We start from the raw sequence: 22652 nt of genomic DNA, 5'->3' as shown, positions 1-22652 counted from the left end.
AGTAATTAAGCTTGGGCGGTAGGTGTAAGCCAGGAAGACCCTGCGTAAACTGAGACATGCGCTCTGCTTACTTACGGGTGGTTTAGTCACCCCACTTACAGATGATTCATTCTTTCTCTCTGGAAGATTTTAGAATTTTCTTTCATTTGATATTCTTGGGTTTTGCTGTAAAGTGTGGTTTTCTCTTTTTTGAAATATTTATTTATTTATATTTTTGGCTGCGTTGGGTCTTAGTTGCTGCAGACAGGATCCTCTGCTGTGGCCCGCGTGCTCAGTAGTTGCGACCCACGTGCTCAGGAGTTGTGGCACGGGGGCTTAGTTGCCCCGAGGCATGCAGGATCTTAGTTCCCTGACCAGGGATCAAACCGGTGTCCCCTACATTGGAAGGCAGATTCTTAACCACTGAACCACCAGGGAAGTCCCTAGGTGTGGATTTTCTGTTGTCCCCTACTTGGTCTTCTATGAATTCTTTCCTTTTGAGCCATATCTTCCTCCCTCCCTCCCTTCCTTCCTTCTTTCCCTCCTTCCTTCCTTCCTTCCCTTCCTCCATCTATGTCCCAGTGACTCCTGCTGTAAGTTCTTTCACTCCCAGACTCTTTATTGTAGTCAAATGCAGAGTCACTTATCCTGCCAACAGGAGCTCTTTCAGTCTATGTGAGATGTATATTTATTATTGCAAATTTTTAAAAAGGATTTTGTTTTGCACCTCTGTCTCCAGTACATTTTAATTTTTGAGTGCTTTCACCGCCTTAGGCACTCTGGGCCTGCGGAGTCAGGAGCCCCATCCCCTGGCCTTCCCTAAGAAGACATTACGCTGGACTAATCGTAAAGGATATTTCCAGATGCCCATGGCTCTACTGAGGTCTCATCAGGAATTGTGGACATGAAGCCTAAGACGTCACGTTCCTTGTCTCAGGATGGTTAGAGCCCCTGATTGCAAACAGTGGAATCTACTTGGACCAGTTTAAGCAGAAAAGGGATTTACTAAATGCTTTGAGGTCCATCACGGAATCGTGCAGAATGGAAATGAGTTTTAAGACTATGTTTCCAGGACCAACACCTGGACCATGCGATGGGACTGGACAAGTGAGAAAGCCGCCTCCACCTGATCAAAGCCTGGGCATCTGCTGCCGGAACTGACGCCCCTTCTCAGTGATGGAAGCTGCATGTGGACCCGCAAAGTGGACGTTGTGTGGAGAGCCTGCTTCCTGGGATGCTCGCTTCCAAACGCAGCGTCACCCGGGAGGCCTGTGTGGCACAGAGGAAGCCCTCCAAGCCTCCCGGCTGCCAGGGAGGCTGTTAGGAAACAGGAAATTTGGAACTTCCTAAAATACACAAAGGCTACTTTAATCACTATGGGCTATGATTACGAGAAATGTTCACCAGGAGCCCCCAAGGAGCCTACAGTCCAACGGAGGAGAGAGAGACAAGCGAACTTTCCAGAACTGCCCCAGGAGGACCGAGCTAGACCCAAGATGTTATATCCAACCTAAGACAGCAAATGCCAACGTGGGAAAATGTTCACATTTCTCCAAGGGCTTGTCTAATTCTCCTCTCTGCGTGAAATGAAGCCTTTTAAATAAAATTTGCGGAATTCTCCCTCATATGTTCAAGAATTTTTCAGACTATTTTAAACACATTGTAAGCTTGCCTGTTCAACGGAGACTTTACCTCATTGGTCAGGAGAGCTTTCAGAGCAGCTGTCTACAAAAAAGCAACTGCTAAGATTCGTTCCCCTCTTCAAGGGACTTAGGAGCCCAAATTGTGTTTAAAGACTTACTTACTCTTTGCTCTAAGTAGCAACTTCTGAAAACTGCAATAAAAAAAATTATGAGGTTATATAATTCTTAATTAGAAAGACTTTTAGAAGAAAATGGAATGTGGTTGGATTTAAATGAAGCAAAACTTGAAAGACTGGATCCATCCATTATAGACTGTTATTATCATCTATATAATAACGCAGATTATTATATCTGTAGCGCTAGTTTAAAAATGCAGAGGAGGGACTTCGACAGGCCCAGAGCAGGTGACTGGAGCCTGTTTGAACGTGTTTCACCCTGTGCTCTTGTTTCACTCTTGGCCAGAAGCTAAGATACTGCAGCGAAAGTCACGGCTGCACACATTAGACTTCCAGCTGGCTCGCTTGGACCTTTACCCTGACTTTTGGCAAAAATTGTGTCAAAGGTGGTGCTGCTCTTACAAACTAAGCACATGTGGTCACGCTGAACTCTGTGTTTTATTTGTATTTTAAAGAACATAACTATAGTCACTATAGGGTTTGAGGTGGGTGAACTACTTAGAGGGTATTTGATTGTGCTAGAAAATATATTAAAAAAGCAAACACTGCATTTTGACTTCTGAGTGAAGAGAGGATTTCAGACAAAAATTTTAAAAATAAAGAGAGTTTGTTTTTACATATGTTGCCTTTGCTTACCCTGTGGAATCTTGGGACCATGTGTCTCCTCAAAATCTCCCTACAAGAAAATTAAACACTGACTGCATGTGGTTAAGAAAATATTAACTGAGAATTATTTCAATGTATATAATGTAAGACTTGGTGTGAAAATACAGAGCGTGGTATGCAGAAAATTTGGATATTATTATTTTTATTTAAAGAGAAAAGTGATAACTCAAAAAGGGCACAAGATAAAACTTGCACATCAGGACAAGATTAAAACATTAAACTAGGTAGGTTGTAACAGAACTAGAAATTAAGTAGGAAAAGGTAGAGTTGATTTGTTCAGCCAGAACCCATGAGTGTAGACAGACTTCACTGTCTACACTGGAGAATTGAAGCGATCATAGAGATTGAATTTCCCGGGCAGTCATTTAACTGTTAGCCTGGCCTCCAATTTCCTGTACTAGGAACAGGAGCCAAGAGCTGCCACCTTCTAAGAACTAGCAGCTGCTAGAATGCAAAAGCCTTCACATTGAAAATAAATACGGACAACTGTGTTGAACTCTACATGGGGTAAGTGCTTACGTAGCAGAGACAAAAGATTATTTTAAGTGAATTTAGAACTATTACTTGGAACCTACGTACTTGGGACGTTCATTCCAAGGACAAAGAATAAGGGAAATTTCGGGCTTGTATTCAGTAGTTTCATTGTTTACAGTAATAACGGTGTGATTGAGAAACCATTTTTCTTTATATTGTTGGGTAAAGCAAGTAAGTAATGAAATGTTTGTGTTAGAAATAACGCACGCAATTCAGTATAAAAGATTCAATTACGAAAGTGAAAGAAATTCAGTAGAAGTACTGTAGTAGAATTGACAGGGAAATATCAATATGAATGCATGATTTCTTTTTTAAAGTCCTTTTGAGTACTGTGTGCTGAACTGGCCAAGAAGCCCTGTACCTCTAGCAGCAAGTGGGTACCGAGAGCCTGTGTGTAGGGCGCAAACTCCACTCCCCATACGTGGAACCCGCACTCCCCATACGCAGAGAAATGTCTTCGTGGTGGGGAAGCGAACGTTCAGAGTGGGCAGGAGGCATCTCGTGCCAGGAAACGTGGAGGCTTAGTGGGATCAAAGCCCGAGAGACCTGGAAGGGGGCTCCCAGTGGCCAAAGTTATGACAATTGAGCCAAAAATGATAATAAACATTGTTGATAAAAACACTTTCAATCTATGAAAATTCATGAGTCTGTTATGCTCAAAAGGGAAAACGCCAGAAAAAATAATTCAAAATAATGTGTTACAACTGAAACAGCTATTGAACCAATTATACTTTAAAAATTGGGCAGAAAAGGAAAGAATTGAGTATTTATCCTGCCTTTTCAGTAGGGCCCATGTCCAGGTGTAAGGGTATAGTTTAGTTGACGGAGGAAAGCCCTAGTTTATAGAAGGCCCTCTGATAACTAGACATAGAACACCAGTGCCTAGCGGCCCTCGTGAGTGATTAGGTGAGAATTACCAGCTGGGGCTGAAATGTTGTCTTGTTGGCCTCAGCTGGACCTTCAGAGCGACTGAGAGGAATCAGAGCCGGGCTCCATCAGGAACATAGACCAACAGCCTGTTTTGTGCCCGCTGCCCAAGGCGCCTGTCAGCAAGCAGATCTTGGCTTTGAGATCAGCTTTTGTAGTAAAGCTCTCAGGGAGTGCAGCTCATTCTCATGCAGCTTTTCTGTGGAGCTGGGAGCTCCATCACAATCCTGGGAGCCCCGTGGCCACCCCATGGGCCGGCACCTCCCCCCAGGCCATCGTCTGCCCCCCTCCCACCCCCCATGGCTCCAAGGCCACGGCCCTGCCTGGGGCTACCGCCCCCCAGTCACCAAGCTTTGCTCTTGTTGGCTCTCTCCTGGGCCTGAAAAAGCAAGTCATTTTGAGACAATGAAATTGATCTCAGAGAGGCAGCAGTGGCCGGTGGCTTGAAGCGCAATCTTAGTTCCCTGCCCAGGAATTGAACCTGGGTAGCCTGGATGGAAACCAGGAACCCTAGCTGCTAGACCAGCAAGCCAGCAGACAAGCAAATTTTCCCTGGCTCTTTCCCCCACTGAAAAATGCATTTCCCCCATAATTCAAAAAGACACATGCACCCCCATGTTCATTGCAGCACTATTCACTACAGCCAGGACATGGAAGCAACCTAAGTTTCCATCGTCAGATGAATGGATAAAGATATGGTACATACATACAATGGAATATTACTCAGCTATTAAAAGGAACTGGGTCATTTGTAGAGACGTAGATGGACCTAGAGAGTGTCATGAAGTAAGTCAAAAAGAGAAAAATAAATATTGTATATTAACACATATATGTGGAATCTAGAAAAATGGTATAGATGATCTTATTCGCAAAGCAGAAGTAGAGACAGATGTAGAGAACAAATGTATGGATACCAAGGGGGAAGGAGGGGTGGGAGGAATTGGGAGATTGGGATTGACACATACATATTATTGATACTGTGTATAAAATAGATAACTGAGGAGAACATGCTGTATAGCACAGGAACTCTACTTAATGCACTGTGGTGACCTAACTGGGAAGGAAATCCAAAAAAAGGGGATATATGTGTATGTATAGCTGATTCATTTTGCTGTACAGTAGAAACTAACACAAGATTGTAAAGCAACTGTACTCCAATAAAAATTAATTTAAAAAAATAAACAATGCTGACTAGAAAAATAAAGAAAAATGCATTTCTCAAGGAGACAAAAACTGTAAAAACAGGCACAAGTTTATTATTAGAGACACAGCACAGCAACAAGTGGGAGAGCACACAGAGAAACAGCTTGTTTAGTTAAGACAGAAGCAGGGCAGAGATGCACCCCTGGAGAGAAAGGGTGTGGGCGTCCCCCCTAACGAGCGCAGTAAAGAGGCGGTTAAGTCATTTACAGGACAGTCTTCCAGGTCTTTGTTTGCCTTTAGCCAATTAGCTGGTTTCTTTCTCCACACCTGACCTCCCCTAGGACCCTCCCCACCGTGCATGTGCAACTTTTTTCCAAGATGGATTCCAGCCCAGAGGCCTACGGGGGGCCTTGGCGTCACATATTATGGGGTGGTGCCCCCTCCTTTTTGACCCCCAAGGAGTCTTTCTGCACCCGCGCAATGTCTCCCTTGCCCCAAGGATGGGAGATATGTGACCTGTGGATCTATTACTCAAACAAGGGTTAGCTCCTCTCTGTTCCTGCCACGACTGTTATCTTAAAGTGTCCTCAGGAGGCAAAATCCAGCTATTTCCCCGGTTCCTGTTATTTCCATCTCAAAGTACAGAGGGCTGGTTGTAAATATCTAGCCTGGAGCCCACTTGCCTCCCGCCTCAGGAAATGTAACCAGGAGGTTGGTTGTAAATGCCCAGCCTGGAGCCCATCTATCTCCAGCCTCAAAATGACTAGGAAGAACTCTGATGTAATGTCGGGTGTCAGGACCTCAGATGTTGTAACAACTCTTGCTGCTTTCCCGCTACTGTCTGCAAACCTTCCGTACACATGCACCTGAGAAAACGACTAGGAAATCCTGGATGAAAATGTAAAAAGACAAAAGGAGTCATTGAGCCCGACTGGAGGTCCCAAGTGGTCCCCGTGGAGTGTGGTAGGAGCTCTGCAGGGAGGCGTGTGGCAACTGTCACCACCGACACTTATCGCCCCTCTGCTCCTGGGGAGGTGCACGTCCCAGCCCAGGACTCACGCTGTGGGTGGGAAAGATGGGGCAGTGCAGGACGTACTTCACGATGGTCACCTCTGTCCCGTGACTTGTCAGAGAAAGGAATGCTCTGTGGCTGAAGCCCTCGTGGCACTTTGGCCCTGACAGTGTCCCTTATCATGGAGGTGTCGTAGCACATTCGTGGCTTCAAATTCTCTCTGTATTTTATTATTTGAAATGAAAAATATTTTGAGATCTTGAGTATTTTTAGAGACAACGTTATATGTGGTAATTTAAAAATCTGGAAATGTATTTTTACCGACCCAAATTTGGGTCCACTTGCCCACACGGTAAAGCCAATCCACTGACCCCGGGCTGTGGGGAAGGAAAGTGCAGCGTTTACTGCAGGTGCCAAGCAAGGAGTCCAGACAGCTTGTGCTCAAAACACCCGAACTCCCTGATGCGTTTCAGGAAAGCATTTTTAAAGGCCAGCTGAGGGAGCAGGGGGTCCCAGGGTGTATGATCAGCTTGTGCAGAGTTCTCTGATTGGTTGATGGTGAGGTCACAGGGTGGGGTCATAGGAGTTCACATGATCAATCCTTAGGTGCCAGTAGGGCTGGGGGCTACATGCCCATGGTCGTCAAGTAGTTCATTTCTTCCATTTGGTGGCGGCTTTAGCATCTGTAAAACAACTCAGGAAAGGTGCATCAGATACTATGATCTGGGTACTTCAGAACGGAGCTGACGCAGAGGACCTGGGGGAGGGGCCTGTCCCAGGAAGGCCCCATTGGGTCCTGCTCGGTTACAGGATCATTGGGCTTTCAGAGTAATTACATTTTGCATCAACCCAGTCCTTGTGTTTTCATGTTTTAGTTGTGCAGCTGTTGTTACTGTAAATGTGAACTCCTGTTCATCGTTAACATGTTTACGTATTTACATTGCTGGCACTGTTCTCTACTAATACACCCCCAATGCTCAGGTGTGATGCCCTGAGGACACCCTGAAGGGAGCAGGCACTGCTCTCACAGTGTAGACCAAAGAGCTGCCACATTTTTTCTTTCACCTTTATTGGAGTATAGTTGACGGACAGTGTTGACCACCACATTCTGTGACGACACACTTCAGATGTCTCCACAAGACAGAGCTCTTTATAAGTTCCCAGGAAGAGCACCGAGCTTGTCCAGGCCCTGGCGTCAGTGCTCCCAGGAGGGCTCCTGTCCAGTCCCCGTGACAACGAAGCTTTCGTACTGCTTGGTCAGTCTGCTTGACGAGGTTTTCACTTATAAATGGAACGCCCACTTGTTTTAAGTGTCCTTTTTGCTAATGAGACACTGGTCATTTTAAAGCAACCAAGAACCTTTACAAAATCTTGTTCCAGAATACAGCTTTTCCTGTTGGTGTCGATGCTGTAGGAAATTAGGGGTCAGATTCCAGCCGTGGAATACTGCGCACCCTGCCCCACCTTTTCTCATTGTTCACTTGGAATCCTTGCCTTTGTCCTTGCCAGTACTCAGGACACTGTGCTCAGAGAAAGAGGACAGCTGGGGGCTTCCCGAGACCCCATCAGGGAGCTGCCAGGGTACAAGATCCGTGTCCTCTGTCTGGGCCCCTCGGGACCCCCTCTGATGTGGGCCGTCCACCTTGCGGCTCCCGCGGGACCCCTTCCCCGCACACCTGCCCGTGCACACGCCCTGCTCATCCGTGTTCATTCGGAGCATCAGTGACCTTGCTGGCCTCTGCCCGGATTTCCTCACCAGGTGTGAGAGCAGCTCAGGGAAGCAGACTGCTCACTGACGTTACCGGGGCCTCTCCTGCTCCCATCTCTGCAGCCTCTCTCCCGGGCCTGGGGCAGCATCTCCATTTCCAGCCCGGCTGACACCCGCCGGCTACCCCTGCTCCTCACTTAGCACTAGAGACAGGTAGGTAGGACGAGTTTCCCAAGGTGAAAAGGGAAGCGGAAGATCCAAAACCACAAAAACTAACAGTGGTGACTCCGGACAGACGGGACGGGAAGAAAGGCACGAGCCTGCGGTGGCTCCTTTATATGCATCTGTATAGTTTGAATTTCTTACAAGTTGTATTACTTGTATGACAGAGTAAGCAGGACGCACGGTTTTAACTGAATTAAACCCATCTCGGCTCTTGTCGCCAGCTCCTTTCAACCACCCTCGACTCCAGGGAGCTGTGGCGGCACGAGCCTGAGGGAGGGAGGACGGCCTGCTCCCGGCTCTCCGCCCCCAGCCCCGGGTGGAGGGGCAGCCGCGTGTCACGAGGCCCCACCAGGCACTCCCGTGTCCCCCGTGTGGAAGCAGCACCGGCCCAGCTTCACAGGGCTGCGTGTGGCTCAAAGCACATTTCCGAAAGCCTTTGAAGGAACAAAAAAGTGACAGAAACGGTTCAGAGGGAACAGGCTGGCTGAGGTGGTGCTGGGGGTGCAGACCCTGCCGACGCCAGCTCTACACCTGCCGCCGTCATCCATGATTGCCGGAAGACAGGAAATCGTGCTCACGTCCACGGTGAAGGTTGAAAACCTCCAACTAACTGCGCGACGTGACCTGAGGCGCGAGGACTGTGCCCTCAGGACGCTCTCGGTCCTCTGGTCCCACTCCTCGGAGCAGCTCCACCCCTGCCCTGCAGAGCTGGCTCCCTGCCCAGAGGTCAGCCTCCCCTCCCAGCGCCCAGCGCGGCTGGCCACCAGGCCGTCGACATGTGCTGTGGGCCTGCAAGCCCCACGGCTTCCCTGGAAACAGCACAGATGTTAGCTGACCTGCCTCAGGGGGAAACTCAAGCCCAGGACACTTCCGGACAGCCTGCAGTCAGCTAGTTCGGGGCAGTTTTTTTTTTTTTTTTTTGATTGATTGATTGATTGATTGCTATGTTGGGTCTTTGTTTCTGTGCGAGGGCTTTCTCTAGTTGCGGCAAGCGGGGACCACTCTTCATCGCGGTGCGCGGGCCTCTCACTGTCACGGCCTCTCTTGTTGCGGAGCACAGGCTCCAGACGCGCAGGCTCAGTAGTTGTGGCTCACGGGCCTAGTTGCTCCGCGGCATGTGGGATCTTCCCAGACCAGGGCTCGAACCCGTGTCCCCTGCATTAGCAGGCAGATTGTCAACCACTGCGCCACCAGGGAAGCCCCAGGGGCAGCTTTTAGGTGCAGTGCTTGGGTGCCTTTTCTAATGTTTGCCCATTGAAAGAGCGCATTATGAAGAGCTGGGAATGTGGACGCTTTCCCGAAACTGGCCCCCAGCTTGTCACTTCCCCAGCCATCTTAATCATTTTCAAGGAGTTCCACTTTTCACCTGTAATTGACCTTTCAGGGATATAGTTCTTCAGTTTCTTAACAAACATAACAAGGTAATTAATCATGCTCATTTGACAAATATTTAAATCATTTATTGCCATTAATTTACAGCATTTCAATATACACACTGCATGGAAATACAAATACCTTTTCAAACACTGGCAATGTGATTTTAGGTATGTGGCCAGCTGTCAGCTGTCTCATTCATGGTCATTAAACGAAAGGTCACGATTTCTGAGTACTTAAATGCTGATGGTTACAAATTTTGTTCTCTTCAGTTTTTCATTAAGTAAATTCTAACAGATAATATACATATTACTGCAGATAAAACCATCATTGGGAAGTATTAAATTGATTGCATATTTGAGCTACTCTTTCTGAAGAGAAGTAAAATATTCAGTACTTGTAAGGCAGCAGAGAGTAGGTTTAGGAACTCCCTGCTATTTCTAGAAAAATAGTCTGGTTAGTAACGATAGCATTCCGCATATTTTTCTTAGCAAGACTGTTCATTATGATGAAACCTGTGACTGAGCAGCCGCGGCTGGCAGTGCCAGCCCTTCAAAACGCCGGCTCTTCATTTTCCATTGTTATGCTGAGGCCTTTTTAGACATCCTGGGAAGAAGCACAAAGGCAAATTCAAAGAGAAACAAAACTTCACCGCCAGCCTCGAAGGCCCTGGAGGGCTTTAAGAAGACACCTTTACGTTAACATGTATTTCAAGTCACGATGTCATAAGAACAGTAATACCCTATTTCATGCTAATTTTCATGTTTAATAAGTGAATTCTCATTGCACTGTCTCAACGGCGCGGTCCCTGTTTTAAATTCTCAGCGTATTTCTGCTCTGCAGCGAGTCTCCCCAGCCACACACAGTCACGCCCCGCCCCAGCTCCTCAGAACACAAAGGGTCAGTGGGGTCTACTTACTCGTGCCGGAGCAGCCGTCCGCCCTGGATGAGCTGGGCTACTTCGTTTGTGGCGTGGCAGGCAAACAGAAGCCAGTTCCGAGGCTGCACCTTGTAGGCGAATCTCATGAACGTCAGGGAGTAACAGCAGAGGGCTGCCGGGGACACGCAAGACAGTGACTTAGGGCCTCCCGCTGAGGGCTGACAGGGCTCAGCTGCCTCGAAAACAGACCCTCTTCTGCTAAGACCTTTACAGATGATGCAACTTATTGCTTAAATGCTTCCCTGAATGGGAAACTCATCAGATGGTGTGCTCCACTGTTAGGTATTCTGTTACTTATTACTTAAACAGGTAAAGAACATAATGTCAGTGAGCTGACATCAGTTCTAACCTCCTTTTCTGTCCCCTCGAGTGGTTTATAGTCCCTTATCTGACAGAACTGCTATTTAATCCCCTCAACAAGTTTTATGTTCAAATATCAGGATTTCAAGTAAACTTAAAGATCCTTTTTCCAAATAAAGTTCAAGAGGACACGCTCTTTAACTAGGGGCACTAAATCTGAAAGGCAAACAGGACCTTAATAAATACTTCCAACTACAGTAACCCTTTTTCTCCCTTTACCACGAGGAGTAACACCCATCAATGACGTCAGGCACTTTACATTACTTTCTAATAGTGACTTTAGTGTCTGGTGCTACAAACTTGAAATGTAAGCAGGAGCTGTATTATGCTATAATTTTATATATAAAGATCCTCCCAATTTTTCAAATCTGCATCCTTACCAAATGTCATCCGCCCACTGATAATCTCCGGAGACTTCTTCATGTCATTGATGGCGGCAATGGGAAGACCCCAGTTGGCTACTGGGCCCCAAAAGTGCTGTTAAAAAATGAGGAGAGAAAGAAGAGGAAAAGTCAAGATGGAGCGGTGAAGAGCTACAACTTCTCTTAAACAGTAACGTGGAATGTGCGGTTAACTGGGGAAGGTTACCATGCAGGCATTCAGTTGTGCAAGTATGTGCCTAAGAATCAGCAGTTCTCACAAGGTGAGAGCCCCAAACCAGAAGGGATCAGGCACTCTACCAAGGTCCCTACCAACTTCCAGATCACAACTAAGTAATCTCAGACTGTCCCGTTTTGAGAATTTTCAAATGAGATTAACTTCTTACACAAGTCACTCGTGCTACAACCTAAACCTGTTACAACCATTCTCTGTAATGTAACGTTTAAATCTATCAAACTTTTTTCAAATTTTCATTAAGATATTTGTCAACATCTCTTAAAATGCAGACCCTAAGTTGGATACTTTTTCTGAAGAGAGTAACTTAATTAGGGAAGAAATTGCTTTTCAGCTCATATGAGCTATATGAAGATCAGAGAACCTAAAAATCTACACTCAGAGCCCCCGATAATGAGAAGTTAAACTGAACATTAATTTTGAAGGAACAGGAACAGCCTACATTTAAGAAGTGGATCAGGAGTTTCTCATGTGCGACCACGGCCGCCCCAGGCACCAAAATTAAGTTGTCCACGTTGAACAGCAGCAACATCCAATTTAATTTAACTTCTGAGGTTGAAGTGAGTCCAGGGGCTTTTCCCATTAAATTAAAAATTGTTTTATTTATGTACAATTTGCAAGTAATGCTTTAAAATATGAAGGAGGGAATTCCCTGGAGGTCCAGTGGTTAGGACTTGGCACTTTCATGGCCATGGCCCAGGTTCCACCCCTGGCTGGGGAACTAAGATCCCGAAAGCCGTGCAGCACGGCCAAAAATAAAGTGAAAAACAAAAAATAAAATAAAATTTGAAGGAAACCACACACTGTTGGGTAAAGACCCTTTTCAGTTATCAGAACATTAAGCAGTGCTTTATTTCTGCCTATCAGAGCATTTAAGATAAACTCAGGCTGCAAAATACCTTTCTAGACCTGCACTTCTAATACTGACCAAGAGTCATTAAAATCCAAAAACTTTGTAAGAATGAGAAACAAGGAAATGCAAGAAAAATAAATGAGAATTACCTTTGTCATGATCTAAGAATATTCTGAAACGTTTACGTAACGTGGTTAATGTAAGCATGAGGCCTCTGCCTTAAATAGCTATAAAACTGTCAGAGCTGTTCTACTGCCAGCATGGTGAGTACTGCAGAATCTCACATCTGAGTTATGGACGCTGTTAACTCAGGCACAGTTGGTATAAAGAATCTTTGAGGTTCTGGGGTGGCTATTTAGTCCTCCTGCTTTCAGACTGGATTTTGTCTCAGCTACTCATTGCTGAAACTTTCATGTTTCTTGTACCTGGATGAAGCCTGGTCATTTTCCTCCTTCCTCATCCTCCAGACCTCTGGCGATGGAGTATCTATCCCTCCTCACCTACCTGCTTGTTTCCATTCCTGTCCTTTCCTTTGTGTCCCTTCACTTTCAACTCTCTATTACTCCAGGGATGTTCGTCTCCTCCTTTTTTTGACCATGTCAGTCTATCCCCATCACTTGGCTGTTTAATCACTTTCCACTGCTCTGCTCTACTCTGCACGGTGGCCCCCAGGTCCACGCATTACGCACACACTGAGGGCTGCCCTGAGGGGCTCAGCCATGCCAGGCGTCTGCGCTCACAGCTGCGGCCAAGTAGTAAGAGGCTGCGGCATAAATCTGAAACCTGAGGTAGCCCGGGGGACTTCTGGTCACAAGACAGCATTCAAAGTTTTACTGTGGTGAGCATAGGGCTATATGAAGCAGAGTTCTGCAAGTTAAGGGCTATATATACACTTGTGATTATACGCATTGAGATATACTTAAGAGATATTTCGTAAAAAGAACATAAAAGGTAAAGATAATTTCAACACTAGTTACTAAAATATCTAACCACAGAAAGTTAATAATACATCTTTTCTATCGAGTACAAGATTCTAGTTCTCACTTCCCTTTTCTGGAATACATGTGTGGTCTGTGCTCTGTCCGATATTCATCAGCCAAGGCACTGGTCCTGCAGAGGAGTTAGTGCCCAGAGTGGAACCGGAGGACCGAGGGGTCACCGGAGGCGCCCTTGGCCCGGGACCCACAAGGACGTGGCACGACGGCTATCTCCTGTCCGTACTCTGTTACTGCAGAAAGTCTGATACGAAGAAGCGACAGGTTCTTACCGTGCTGTTTTGTGAGGCGTCACCGAGGTTCAGGCAGGAGAGACATGCGGGGAAAACAAAAAGATCAGGTGCTTTGAAAGGTTTCCGTTACATCAGCCTCATACATGCGTTCAAGTTCAGTCACAGAACGACAACACTAGCAGCACACACTCTTTTTTTGTCTTGAGAAGATCCAGTGATATTTCTAACAATGACTTTGACCTAATGAGAGTAAACCTTAATTTTATGAAACGCTACCTTAATCCTTAGAGTGGGGCTATCCAACAGGAATATGATGCAAGTCACGAACAGGAGTCACATGAAATTTAAAAATTTCTAGAAGTCATGTTAACAAAAGTGAAAACCAACAGGAGTTCATTTTATTATTTATTCCAACATTTCTAAATATTTTAATTTGAACATGTAATCAATAAGAACCTACAGATAAGGTATTTTACATTCTTTTTCGGCACTGAGTCTCCAAGATCCGGTGGGTGCCGACACTGCCCCACACCTCAGCTTGGACTGGCCACCCTCCACGAGCTCCCCTGCCACCTGGGGCTTGTGGCTCTCAGACTGGACAGCACGGGCTTACAGGGGGCATTTCTTTGAAAACGGCAAGTTGGAGAGAAGCACAACGCTGCAGAATTCTACCAGCAACGGACTTTCCATTTTTACTTACTAACAGGCTCTCACCAGAATGTCAGCTCCCAAAAATAGGCGTGTAATTCCATATTCTGTTCACAGCTGAAACTCTGGCCCAAGTGGTGCCCAGAATTCACAAGGCACTCAAAAAATGTTTGCTGAATGAATGAAGAGGAAAATCTTCTAATGTTAAGTGAATTGTTTTCCTGAATGTTAAAATTAATACCATTCAGAAATACGTCGAACTACTTTTACTTCTGAGATGGCAATTCTTCTTTTCAGGATATAGCTTAATTGTTCTGATAAGGCAAACTCTTAAAAGTGTAGCTCCTGAAAGAATTACTGAAATAAAACGATAAAATCCTCTATACACACTGTCACGTCCAAACAACTCCCCTAGTTGTTTTGATGCAGGGGTCGAGGAGGCTCTAATTTCCAGCATGAGAGTATTTGCTGACGATGCTAATAATATACTTCAAATAGGTTCTACTATGAAATACGAACAGCCTAGAGAGAGTCCGTCTTTCAACGTTAAGTGCATTGTTTTAATAGATTATGTTTCAACTGTGGTAACAAATCACGTTGCCAAGACTGTATTTCGCAGCAAGTCCAGGCGGAGCACAGAGTCTGGACCGCCGAGAGGGTGATTCCCTTATCAGGTCAGAGGGCAGGGTCCAGTCATTTATGGACTATTCACCTGTGGTGTCACTCTCCTTTGTTCAGGATCTGAACACAGGCCTTTTCTTTATCTGTAAATTACCAACGGCACATTTTTTTCCTACAAAAATATTTTAAAAGATGTAGTTCTTAAAATCTAAATTGTCAACTCGGAGATAATTTAGTTTTCAATTCAGGACTCTTTCCTTGAGTTGTACAATAGTTCAAATTCTACCCTATTTTACAAAAGGCAGATTATAAAGGAATGTGAAGGAGGAATTAATTTCTGCCGTCATACCCTGCTCAATCCAAAAGTCCTATGTGAAAGTGACCACAAAAATAATGTTGATCACATCACTTTAATAGTGGTTTAATGACTATAAGCCAATCTGAGAATAAATTTATTCTAAACATCCCCGGGAAATACAAAACGCCACAACTCAACATTCCTTAATTCTATGTCAGAACTGTCCAAAACATGCATCAACTACTCAGTCAAAAAATCTGAACAGCATATTTGTGCAGAGCCAAACTAGAAAAGAAAAGCTTCCTAGTATGTATTAGTTTCTGTTCCAAAGAAAGATAAACTTATAAGCAACACAAACTGCAGTTGGGGGACAATAATGTTAAAACTGTGTGGAGGGGCTTCCCTGGTGGCGCGGTGGTTGAGAATCTGCCTGCTAATACGGGGGACACGGGTTCGAGCCCTGGTCTGGGAGGATCCCACATGCCACGGAGCAACTGGGCCCGTGAGCCACAACTACTGAGCCTGCGCGTTTGGAGCCTGTGCTCCGCAACAAGAGGGGCCACGATAGTGAGAGGCCCGCGCACCGCAATGAAGAGTGGCCCCCACTTGCCGCAACTAGAGAGAGCCCTCGCATGGAAACGAAGACCCAGCACAGCCAGAAATAAATAAATAAATAAATAAATAAATAAATAAACAAACTGTGTAGAAAATACCCTTGACTTTCTCTTTATTTGGTATGTTGCCTGTATTTTATTTCAGTGAAGGTTAAAACAAGCTCAAAATGTGTAAGGGTTTTCTCGGTTCACTTACGACCTTGAATTCCTGTGGAGGAAACACCGGTCTCCCACGTTAGGAACGACGATGGAGGTGGCAAAGGAGGATAAGTTCACCCCGCATAAACTTCATCCTCTTTTTCTCCTGAATTTGGAATCTGTTTGCTTGGCTCCAGGTTCCTTCTAAGCTCATTTTTATTTTCTTAATGTCTTCTCGGCATTGCCAATCTGTTTCTTCCTTTCCTAAAACTACTGACAGTAACTGCTAGCTTTCTCCGAAAGTACTGTGAGTAATTCAGGTAATTTATAACTTGCTTCCACAGTACTAAAAGGATCTAAGCGACAGCCTAGCAGAGTCTGTTTATAGCACCACTGAGAGCGGGGTAAGACTTGGAGATATTCTAACTGCAATTCTCTTACAGGCTGAAAATGCTCACCACCATTTCATTTATGCTCACCAACTTTTACCTGACTTTCTATTTCTAGTTCAAGTTAAAATGAGAGAGAGTTTTAACAATCAGAATGTGTGATATTCAACTGTATTTAGATGGTCAAAACTAAACTGGACGGCAGAAAAGAGATTGCTGTGGCCAGTTCTGCTTCAACACTTTCAGCCTCAGTAACTTTCTGAAGGTCATTTACATGGCAGGGAAGTAAGGCCAGGGGCGTATGCAAGCAGCATGGCAGAGAAGGGAGGCAGACACAGGAAAAGTAGGTGCAAAGAAAGTACCTGAAACCTTCTTTTCAAAACCGTTTTTGTGCATAACTATTTCCCTTTAAATCTTAACCGACATTCCTGTTTTGGCTTCACAGGTTTGGCGTCCAGAGGGTCTCAACTTTTCCGCTCGGTTTGGATCTCAGTTTTTCCATATGGCAAGTGAAGTGTTGGACTATCTGATGTCTGAGGTCCATTCCAGCTCTAATATCCTATAACTTGTGAAAGATTCCCTGTTTTCCACTGCAACTTCTCACTTGGGTAGTAAATATAAATTCTTAAAGCTCTCCTGGAAACTCAGAAGTTAAAATAACAGAATAGATAACCTTATTAACTGGAGAATATTCACTGCAAACAGCCGGCTCACTTGGGATTTACAAGAGCGTGCTGACTGATTAACTGACTCTCAAATACTCGTGATCTAGGTTCTACTTATGAAAACATTCTTTGCACATATATCCAAATACATATGTGCACGTATACATCCGTTCACTTCTCTGAGGGAGGGGAGTAAATCTCTAGGATAAATACACACAGACCTTGACTGATTCAGTCACTAGAACATACATCTTACCTCAAAACTTAGCTGCTTATTCTAATTTATTTTTCTTAACCAAAATTCAGGAGGGAGAAGAGAAGAAGAGCAAAAAAGAGAGCTGTCTGTTTTTACTCCACCAATAACGTATGTGAGGAAATAGTTTATTTAAAAAAAACAAAACAAAACGATAACAGAGATCCAGGAAGTTCTTGATTCAAGATTTTCATTAAAATAGGTAAGAAGAAATCAGTGAAAGGAAAGATGGAAGGCATCAAAAGGAGAGTACCAGGAACTCAGGGATTAAACGTAGAATATTGATAACAATAAAAATAGAACATTTACTTTTGTAATATACACAGCACTACGCTGTGTCATCAAACAGCTACCAAAGCACAAAACACTAAGCAATTTGTCCAAGACTACACAGCTGGAAAGCCAAAAGGCTGGGATTCAAACCCATCACTCAAACTCATCACCTAGGTGTAATAATACTGCCATCACATCCAACAAAAACTGTCAATAATTACTTAATATTTTAATACTAAGACCCAATTTAAATGCCCCAGTTGTCCCAGTAATGCCTTTTATAGCTGTTTTTTCCCATATCAGATCCAATCAAAGTCCACACACTGCCTTTGGTTAGAGCCTGTTCTTTTAACTCCTGTTCCTCGATGAAAAAAAAAAATCAACATTTTAAAATACACTTGGAACTTCACTTTAGTAAGAAAGACATTTCAGTCTTATCCATAAAATGTAATTGACAGGAGGTTATAATCTATGTAAAGTATGACTTTAAATTTTTGCTAAAAATTTCAACTATGTTGTTAATAAAATGACTTTTAAAATTCTAGAGCAGTTTTAGTTTGGAAAACCTCTACACCCCTTTGGCAGGCTGTAAAAAGAACGCTAGAGAGCTTGAGTTGTTCAGGAGTGCAAATGATTGATGAGGTGAGAAGGCACAGGGCCCCGTTTCTCATTGGAAGAGAATATGAAATTGTCTTCTTATGGCTTTATTTATTTGCAAAAGCAAAGCAGGGGCTGTGAGCAAGAAGATTAGAAGAACAAACAGGGGAAACGTTCCTCTAATAAATGCTGGGAAGAAGCGATTCTCTTTCTGGAGAAAAAGCTAATAAAAGAGCTTCTGCTGAGCGTTTTGATATCAGCCCAATCACTCAACCACTGCCCTGCAGGCTGGCATGAAATCCCACTGCTGCCAAGAGCAGCAGGGAAAACAAGGCCAGTTGGACATCTCACTTCATCTGTTCAGTCCACAGAAGTATTTCCAAGTCAAAATCACAGAGCTTTACGCCTCATGAAACTGAGCGGGACCCTACAGGGCCTTCCTGAGTACAAAAGCCCCTCTGTGTCCCCAGTTTCTTGTTGTAGAAAAAGGCTTTTAGTCTTCCAGGCCTTCCCCAAGTTCCCAAGGGCGGACTCAAGCAGTTGCTAATGCGGGAAGTGAGGGAACGCAGGAAGAAGGGAAAGCAGTTAAGCAAGAGAAGTAATGACAGCTTAAACAATAGTTCAGCGATCAGACAGAGTCCTAGTTCCTCCTGAAGGGAGATACATGTCAATCTAACACATATCTTTGAGTTGTTCTGCAGGAACTAAGGCTCCCACCCAGGCGGAGGATGGTCACTACATTCCCACCGCAAGAAGTAGCCTTCAGACTGGCTGGAACCAGAAGGTTGACATTAAGATTCCCCAAACATCACCCTGTTACCTCACCACCTACCGGTCAGAAGAAAGTCCACAAGCTGATCTCGCACCCTGCAACCCTCACTCCGAATGTGTCTTTAAAAGCCCCTCCCTGAAAGCCATCTGGGAGTTCGCGTCTCTTGAGCATGAGCTGCCCCTTCTCCTTGGTTGGCAGGCGCCCTGCAGTAAACGCTGCACTTCCCTTCCCCACAACCAGTATCAGGAGACTGGCTTTGCTGTGTGTCGGGTGCACAGACTCAAGTTCTGTTCAGTAACACTCACACTTAAGATTTTAACTTTTCCCGTAACAGTACACTTTTTTAAACGTTTCTGCTACAAAAATAGCAAGATATAATAGAAATATGTAGTGATTTGGGGTTTCCAAGTATTTTCACGTCCCTCATCCGGTTTAATTTTCTCAACAACCCAACCAGATAGGCACTGTCATTAAACCCATTTCACAGCCAGGGCAACAAAAGTCCACTGGGATTGACTGCTGGGGATCCCTTGGCTAGAAGTCATTCTTCGGAATCCTAGCTGGGTGTCCTAGCAGGCAGCACTTTCCTGGACACTGCAATTCCCTTTTTTCCTCATTTAGTCAGAGCTGAATACAATTAAAGCAATACTAGAGAAGGCATGTAAACATTAAAGCTACATGAACTTAATCTTTGAAAAAAGGTTAGACCATATATCAAAGTATTCAATTGAAATACCTGGCTCACAGACACCTGTCTAGTAAAAAAAACATAAATTTAGAAAAGCAGGGCTAACTCTCTTCCTTGAAAATACATATATTTTACAAATTCTTCCTGTGTAATAAAACATTAGGTAATCATCAGCATATTTCTAATATGGATAAGACTTTATTCTTAATTATATCATACAGTTTTATCCTTAGCTGTACTTAACTATTAGGAAGGCTCATACAAAGGAGAAACATGAGTAAAAACCTAAGGTAATATGTGAAGTCATAGAGAAACTTAACTGCAGGGACTAAGAACACAGCCTCCCATGACTACTTTCCTCAGATTTCCCCAGCACATTAATCTCATAAATACTCTGCTCCACAGTACTAAACATCTATCCTAATTAATTATGGTCCTATGCAAGTACATAAACTTCATTTTTGGAAAGTCAAGAGTGAAGCTTCTGTTTCCAAATTTACCACGTGGCAGACAATTATTTTTCTTACCCTACTGCCCTTTAAAATTACAAGCAAACAGTATTTGCAATAAAATTCAGAATTTAAAAAAATTAATCCTGCTTTTTTTTTTTTTACTGGTAAAATGAAGCTGCTTTCATACTGTACCCTATGGATAGTTATTTCTCCTCAGCTGTCATCACTTTACCTCTTTACTACACTACCCTGTTAAAAAATACTGCAGCCCTACACTTACCTGGGTTTAAAAAATCACACAAAGAAAAACTAAAATGTATACACCTAAATAAACTATATAAAACGGTTTTAAAGTTATATTAAATACATGAAATAAAAAGCAGGCATCTCAAGATTACAGGCGAAAATAAAATACAGAAAGTGGGACTTCCCTGGAGATCCAGTGGTTAAGACTAGCGCTTCCAATGCAGGAGGCGAGTGGTCCCTGGGTGTGGGCGGGGTGGGGTGGGGGGGGACGGGGATTAGGATCCCGCCTGCCGAGCGGCGAAGCCAAAAAATAAAATATACGAAGTGTCTTTAGGCTTTTCATCCCGCCAATGCCCTTTCTTTCTAATTGGAAATGAAGACTTAATGGAAAGCATAATATTAAAAAGTATGCCCTTGGTTGGCAGAATATTCGTATGTTAGATTTGATTCCGTCCCACGCTTGACGCCCTGAAGCTGCGAAATCCGAAGGGCGAGGTCGACCCGACGGGCTCAGTGCCCTTGTCGCGGAAAAGGAGCACCTGCGGCTCACCTTCCACCGAGCGATGCCGGGACGCGCCCTCGCAGCCCGCGCCCGGGGCAGGTCCGCCGCACACCTGGGCACACACCTGCCGAGCAGGTGCAGCGAGCCGGAGCCCCGGCCCCACTCGCCGGACCGGGCCCGCTCTCGGCGCCCGCCCGCGCCGGGGTGGGTCCCCCCGCCGGGGCTCCGGCCCGCCCCGCTGCCCCACTGTCCGGAGCCCCCTGCGCCACTACCCCGGGACCCCGCCCGGCTGCCTGGACTCCCGCCCCGCGGCCGGGAGCCCCAACCCCTCTGTCCGCAACCCCCCGCCCCGCCGCCCCGGAATCCCCGCCCCGCTGCGCGGAGCCCACCCCGCTGCCCGCACCCTCGCGGCCCCTCATCCCGGCGGCGTCGGCTCCGCACCCCGAGGCCCTCGGCGGGTCCGGCCCCGGGGACTCGTCACCTCATGAGGTAGTCCCGGAAGTCCTTGCTCCGGACATAGTCCGCCGCCTTCCGCACCAGCGCGCCCGCCATGGCCGTGCCGGACACCAGGCCGCCCGCGATGCCCTCGGCGCCGCTTCTCGGAGCCCAATGACACCCGGCGGAGCGGACAGAGCAGACACCGCACCCGCCCGCCGGCGTGCCTCACGACAGCTCGGCCCCACCTTACGGTCGCGGCCCGCCCCCTGGCTCTGGGCCAATGGGAGGGCGCAGGGCGGGAGGCGGCGGCACGGATTGGCTCACGCTCATCGCACACCTCCTCCCCGCCCCTCGGCAGCGCGTGGGGGCGAGGCCTGCTGCCGTAAAACGGCCGGGGCCCGGCGGCGATTGGGTGGCGGTTGCTAGGCACCCGCGCTGGCGCGCTCCGGGCGGGTAGATGACTGTCCGAGGGCGCGCGGGAGTGTCCCAGCCGCCCGCATCTCGTGGGCCTTTGCAGCGTCCGCGAGCCCCCGCGGCCGCCCAGGCCCGCAGGCTCCGGACCGGAGGTGGGCGCCGGGAGGAGCGCAGCAGGGGCGCGCGGGCTGCGTCCCCAGTTGCCGCTACACGTGCCGGAGAGCAGGTCCTCTAGCTCGGGACCAGCGCGGGAACCGCAGCGCCACGTGTGGGGCGCACCGCGTGGAGAGGGAGACGTGGGAGGTTCCGGCTGTTCAGGGCTTTGTTTTGTTTTTGTTTATTGTAAATGTTTTACACTGGCCAAAACTGTAGACGGCTGAGTCATCTAAAATGCCCCGGATGAGAGCATGGGGGCAGAGACCCTCGGGCATCTCTAGCAAGGACTTCAATTGGAATGTAAACACCATTATTTTTAATATGGAAGGATTGGAAATGAGTTACATATCCACCAAAGGGACAGAGTCAAATAAATCGTGGTGCATCCATTCCATCATCGAATACTATACGGTTGTTTAAAAGAATAAAGGAACTATGTGTACTGATATGGAAAGATCTTTAAAATTTATAGGGAAAAAAATCAAGGTGCAGAATCCTGTGTGAAGTGTGCCAGTCATTTGTACATAGGGACAAAGAAAGTATAAATTTGTCTCCAAAGATAGAAGAGAAATGTTAGTGGCTACCTCTAAGGAGGGCTAAGGGGGTGAGGGATGGAGGGAAACTTCACTGTATACTCTTGTTCCTTTTGAAGCTTGTACAATGAACATATGCTATCTATTCAAAATAAAAAGCATTAAAGAAGAAATGAAATGCCTTTGAGAGTTAAAATAGCATTCGTTTCATTGAAGCAGATTTATTTCCTGTTAGGATGTCTACGGGTCACACCTAACCTTGATCTTCTGTGAAAGTATATCTTAATACGCAATGTTGCAATTCCATAATAACACCAGGAAGGCCCTTAGATTCCACTGGTGCTTTATGGTGGAGATAGGAATGTACGACCTAGAAGGACCAAAGCGGTCTTTATTATTCATAATATTATTAATACCTCCCATTTGTTGACCAAGAGGCACTTTATTTATGTATTTATTTTTGGCTGTGTTGGGTCTTTGTTGCTGCGCATGGGCTTTCTCTAGTTGCGGCGAGCGGGGGCTACTCTTCATTGCGGTGCGCAGGCTTCTCATTGCGGTGGCTTCTCGTTGCG

General features: G+C 45.8%; 1 protein-coding gene and 1 long non-coding RNA gene across 7 annotated transcripts in view; one reads left to right on the top strand and one right to left on the bottom strand.

The window, feature by feature from the left end:
• The window catches only part of LOC118905063, a 34290-nt gene extending 13579 nt beyond the window's left edge, over nucleotides 1-20711 (top strand). For 5 of the 6 annotated variants that reach the window (XR_005022142.1, XR_005022144.1, XR_005022147.1 and 2 more), the window contains one exon: nucleotides 754-1796. This is a non-coding gene — a long non-coding RNA (uncharacterized LOC118905063). Of the gene's footprint in view, nucleotides 1-753; nucleotides 1797-16536 lie in introns of those variants that run through there. The other variant, XR_005022145.1, reaches the window with a different exon arrangement.
• Nucleotides 9449-21220, bottom strand: MPC1 (mitochondrial pyruvate carrier 1). Its single transcript, XM_036871295.1, has 5 exons — nucleotides 21021-21220; nucleotides 13423-13426; nucleotides 11068-11164; nucleotides 10307-10439; nucleotides 9449-9993 (listed from the first exon to the last, which is right to left on the bottom strand). Exons 1-5 carry the CDS (start codon nucleotides 21089-21091, stop codon nucleotides 9969-9971), a joined length of 330 nt encoding a protein of 109 aa, XP_036727190.1. The 5' UTR covers nucleotides 21092-21220; the 3' UTR covers nucleotides 9449-9968.
• Between the last annotated feature and the right edge of the window lie 1432 nt (nucleotides 21221-22652).

This window comes from Balaenoptera musculus, chromosome 12, assembly GCF_009873245.2.
Source record: "Balaenoptera musculus isolate JJ_BM4_2016_0621 chromosome 12, mBalMus1.pri.v3, whole genome shotgun sequence".
In the NCBI taxonomy this organism is placed as follows: domain Eukaryota; kingdom Metazoa; phylum Chordata; class Mammalia; order Artiodactyla; family Balaenopteridae; genus Balaenoptera; species Balaenoptera musculus.
This window is presented reverse-complemented; position numbering and strand designations above follow the sequence as displayed.

What these genes read in the sequence shown, in the direction of transcription:
- MPC1 (XM_036871295.1), bottom strand. Translation starts at nt 21,091, where the DNA reads ATGGCGGGCGCGCTGGTGCGGAAGGCGGCGGACTATGTCCGGAGCAAG. An exon ending in CAGTGGGCGGATGACATTTG is followed by an intron (nt 10,440 to 11,067) that starts GTAAGGATGCAG and finishes TGTCCCCGGCAG; the next exon opens with CCCTCTGCTGTTACTCCCTG. An exon ending in GGACGGCTGCTCCGGCACGA is followed by an intron (nt 9,994 to 10,306) that starts GTAAGTAGACCC and finishes GCTTCTTCCCAG; the next exon opens with GATGTCTAAAAAGGCCTCAG.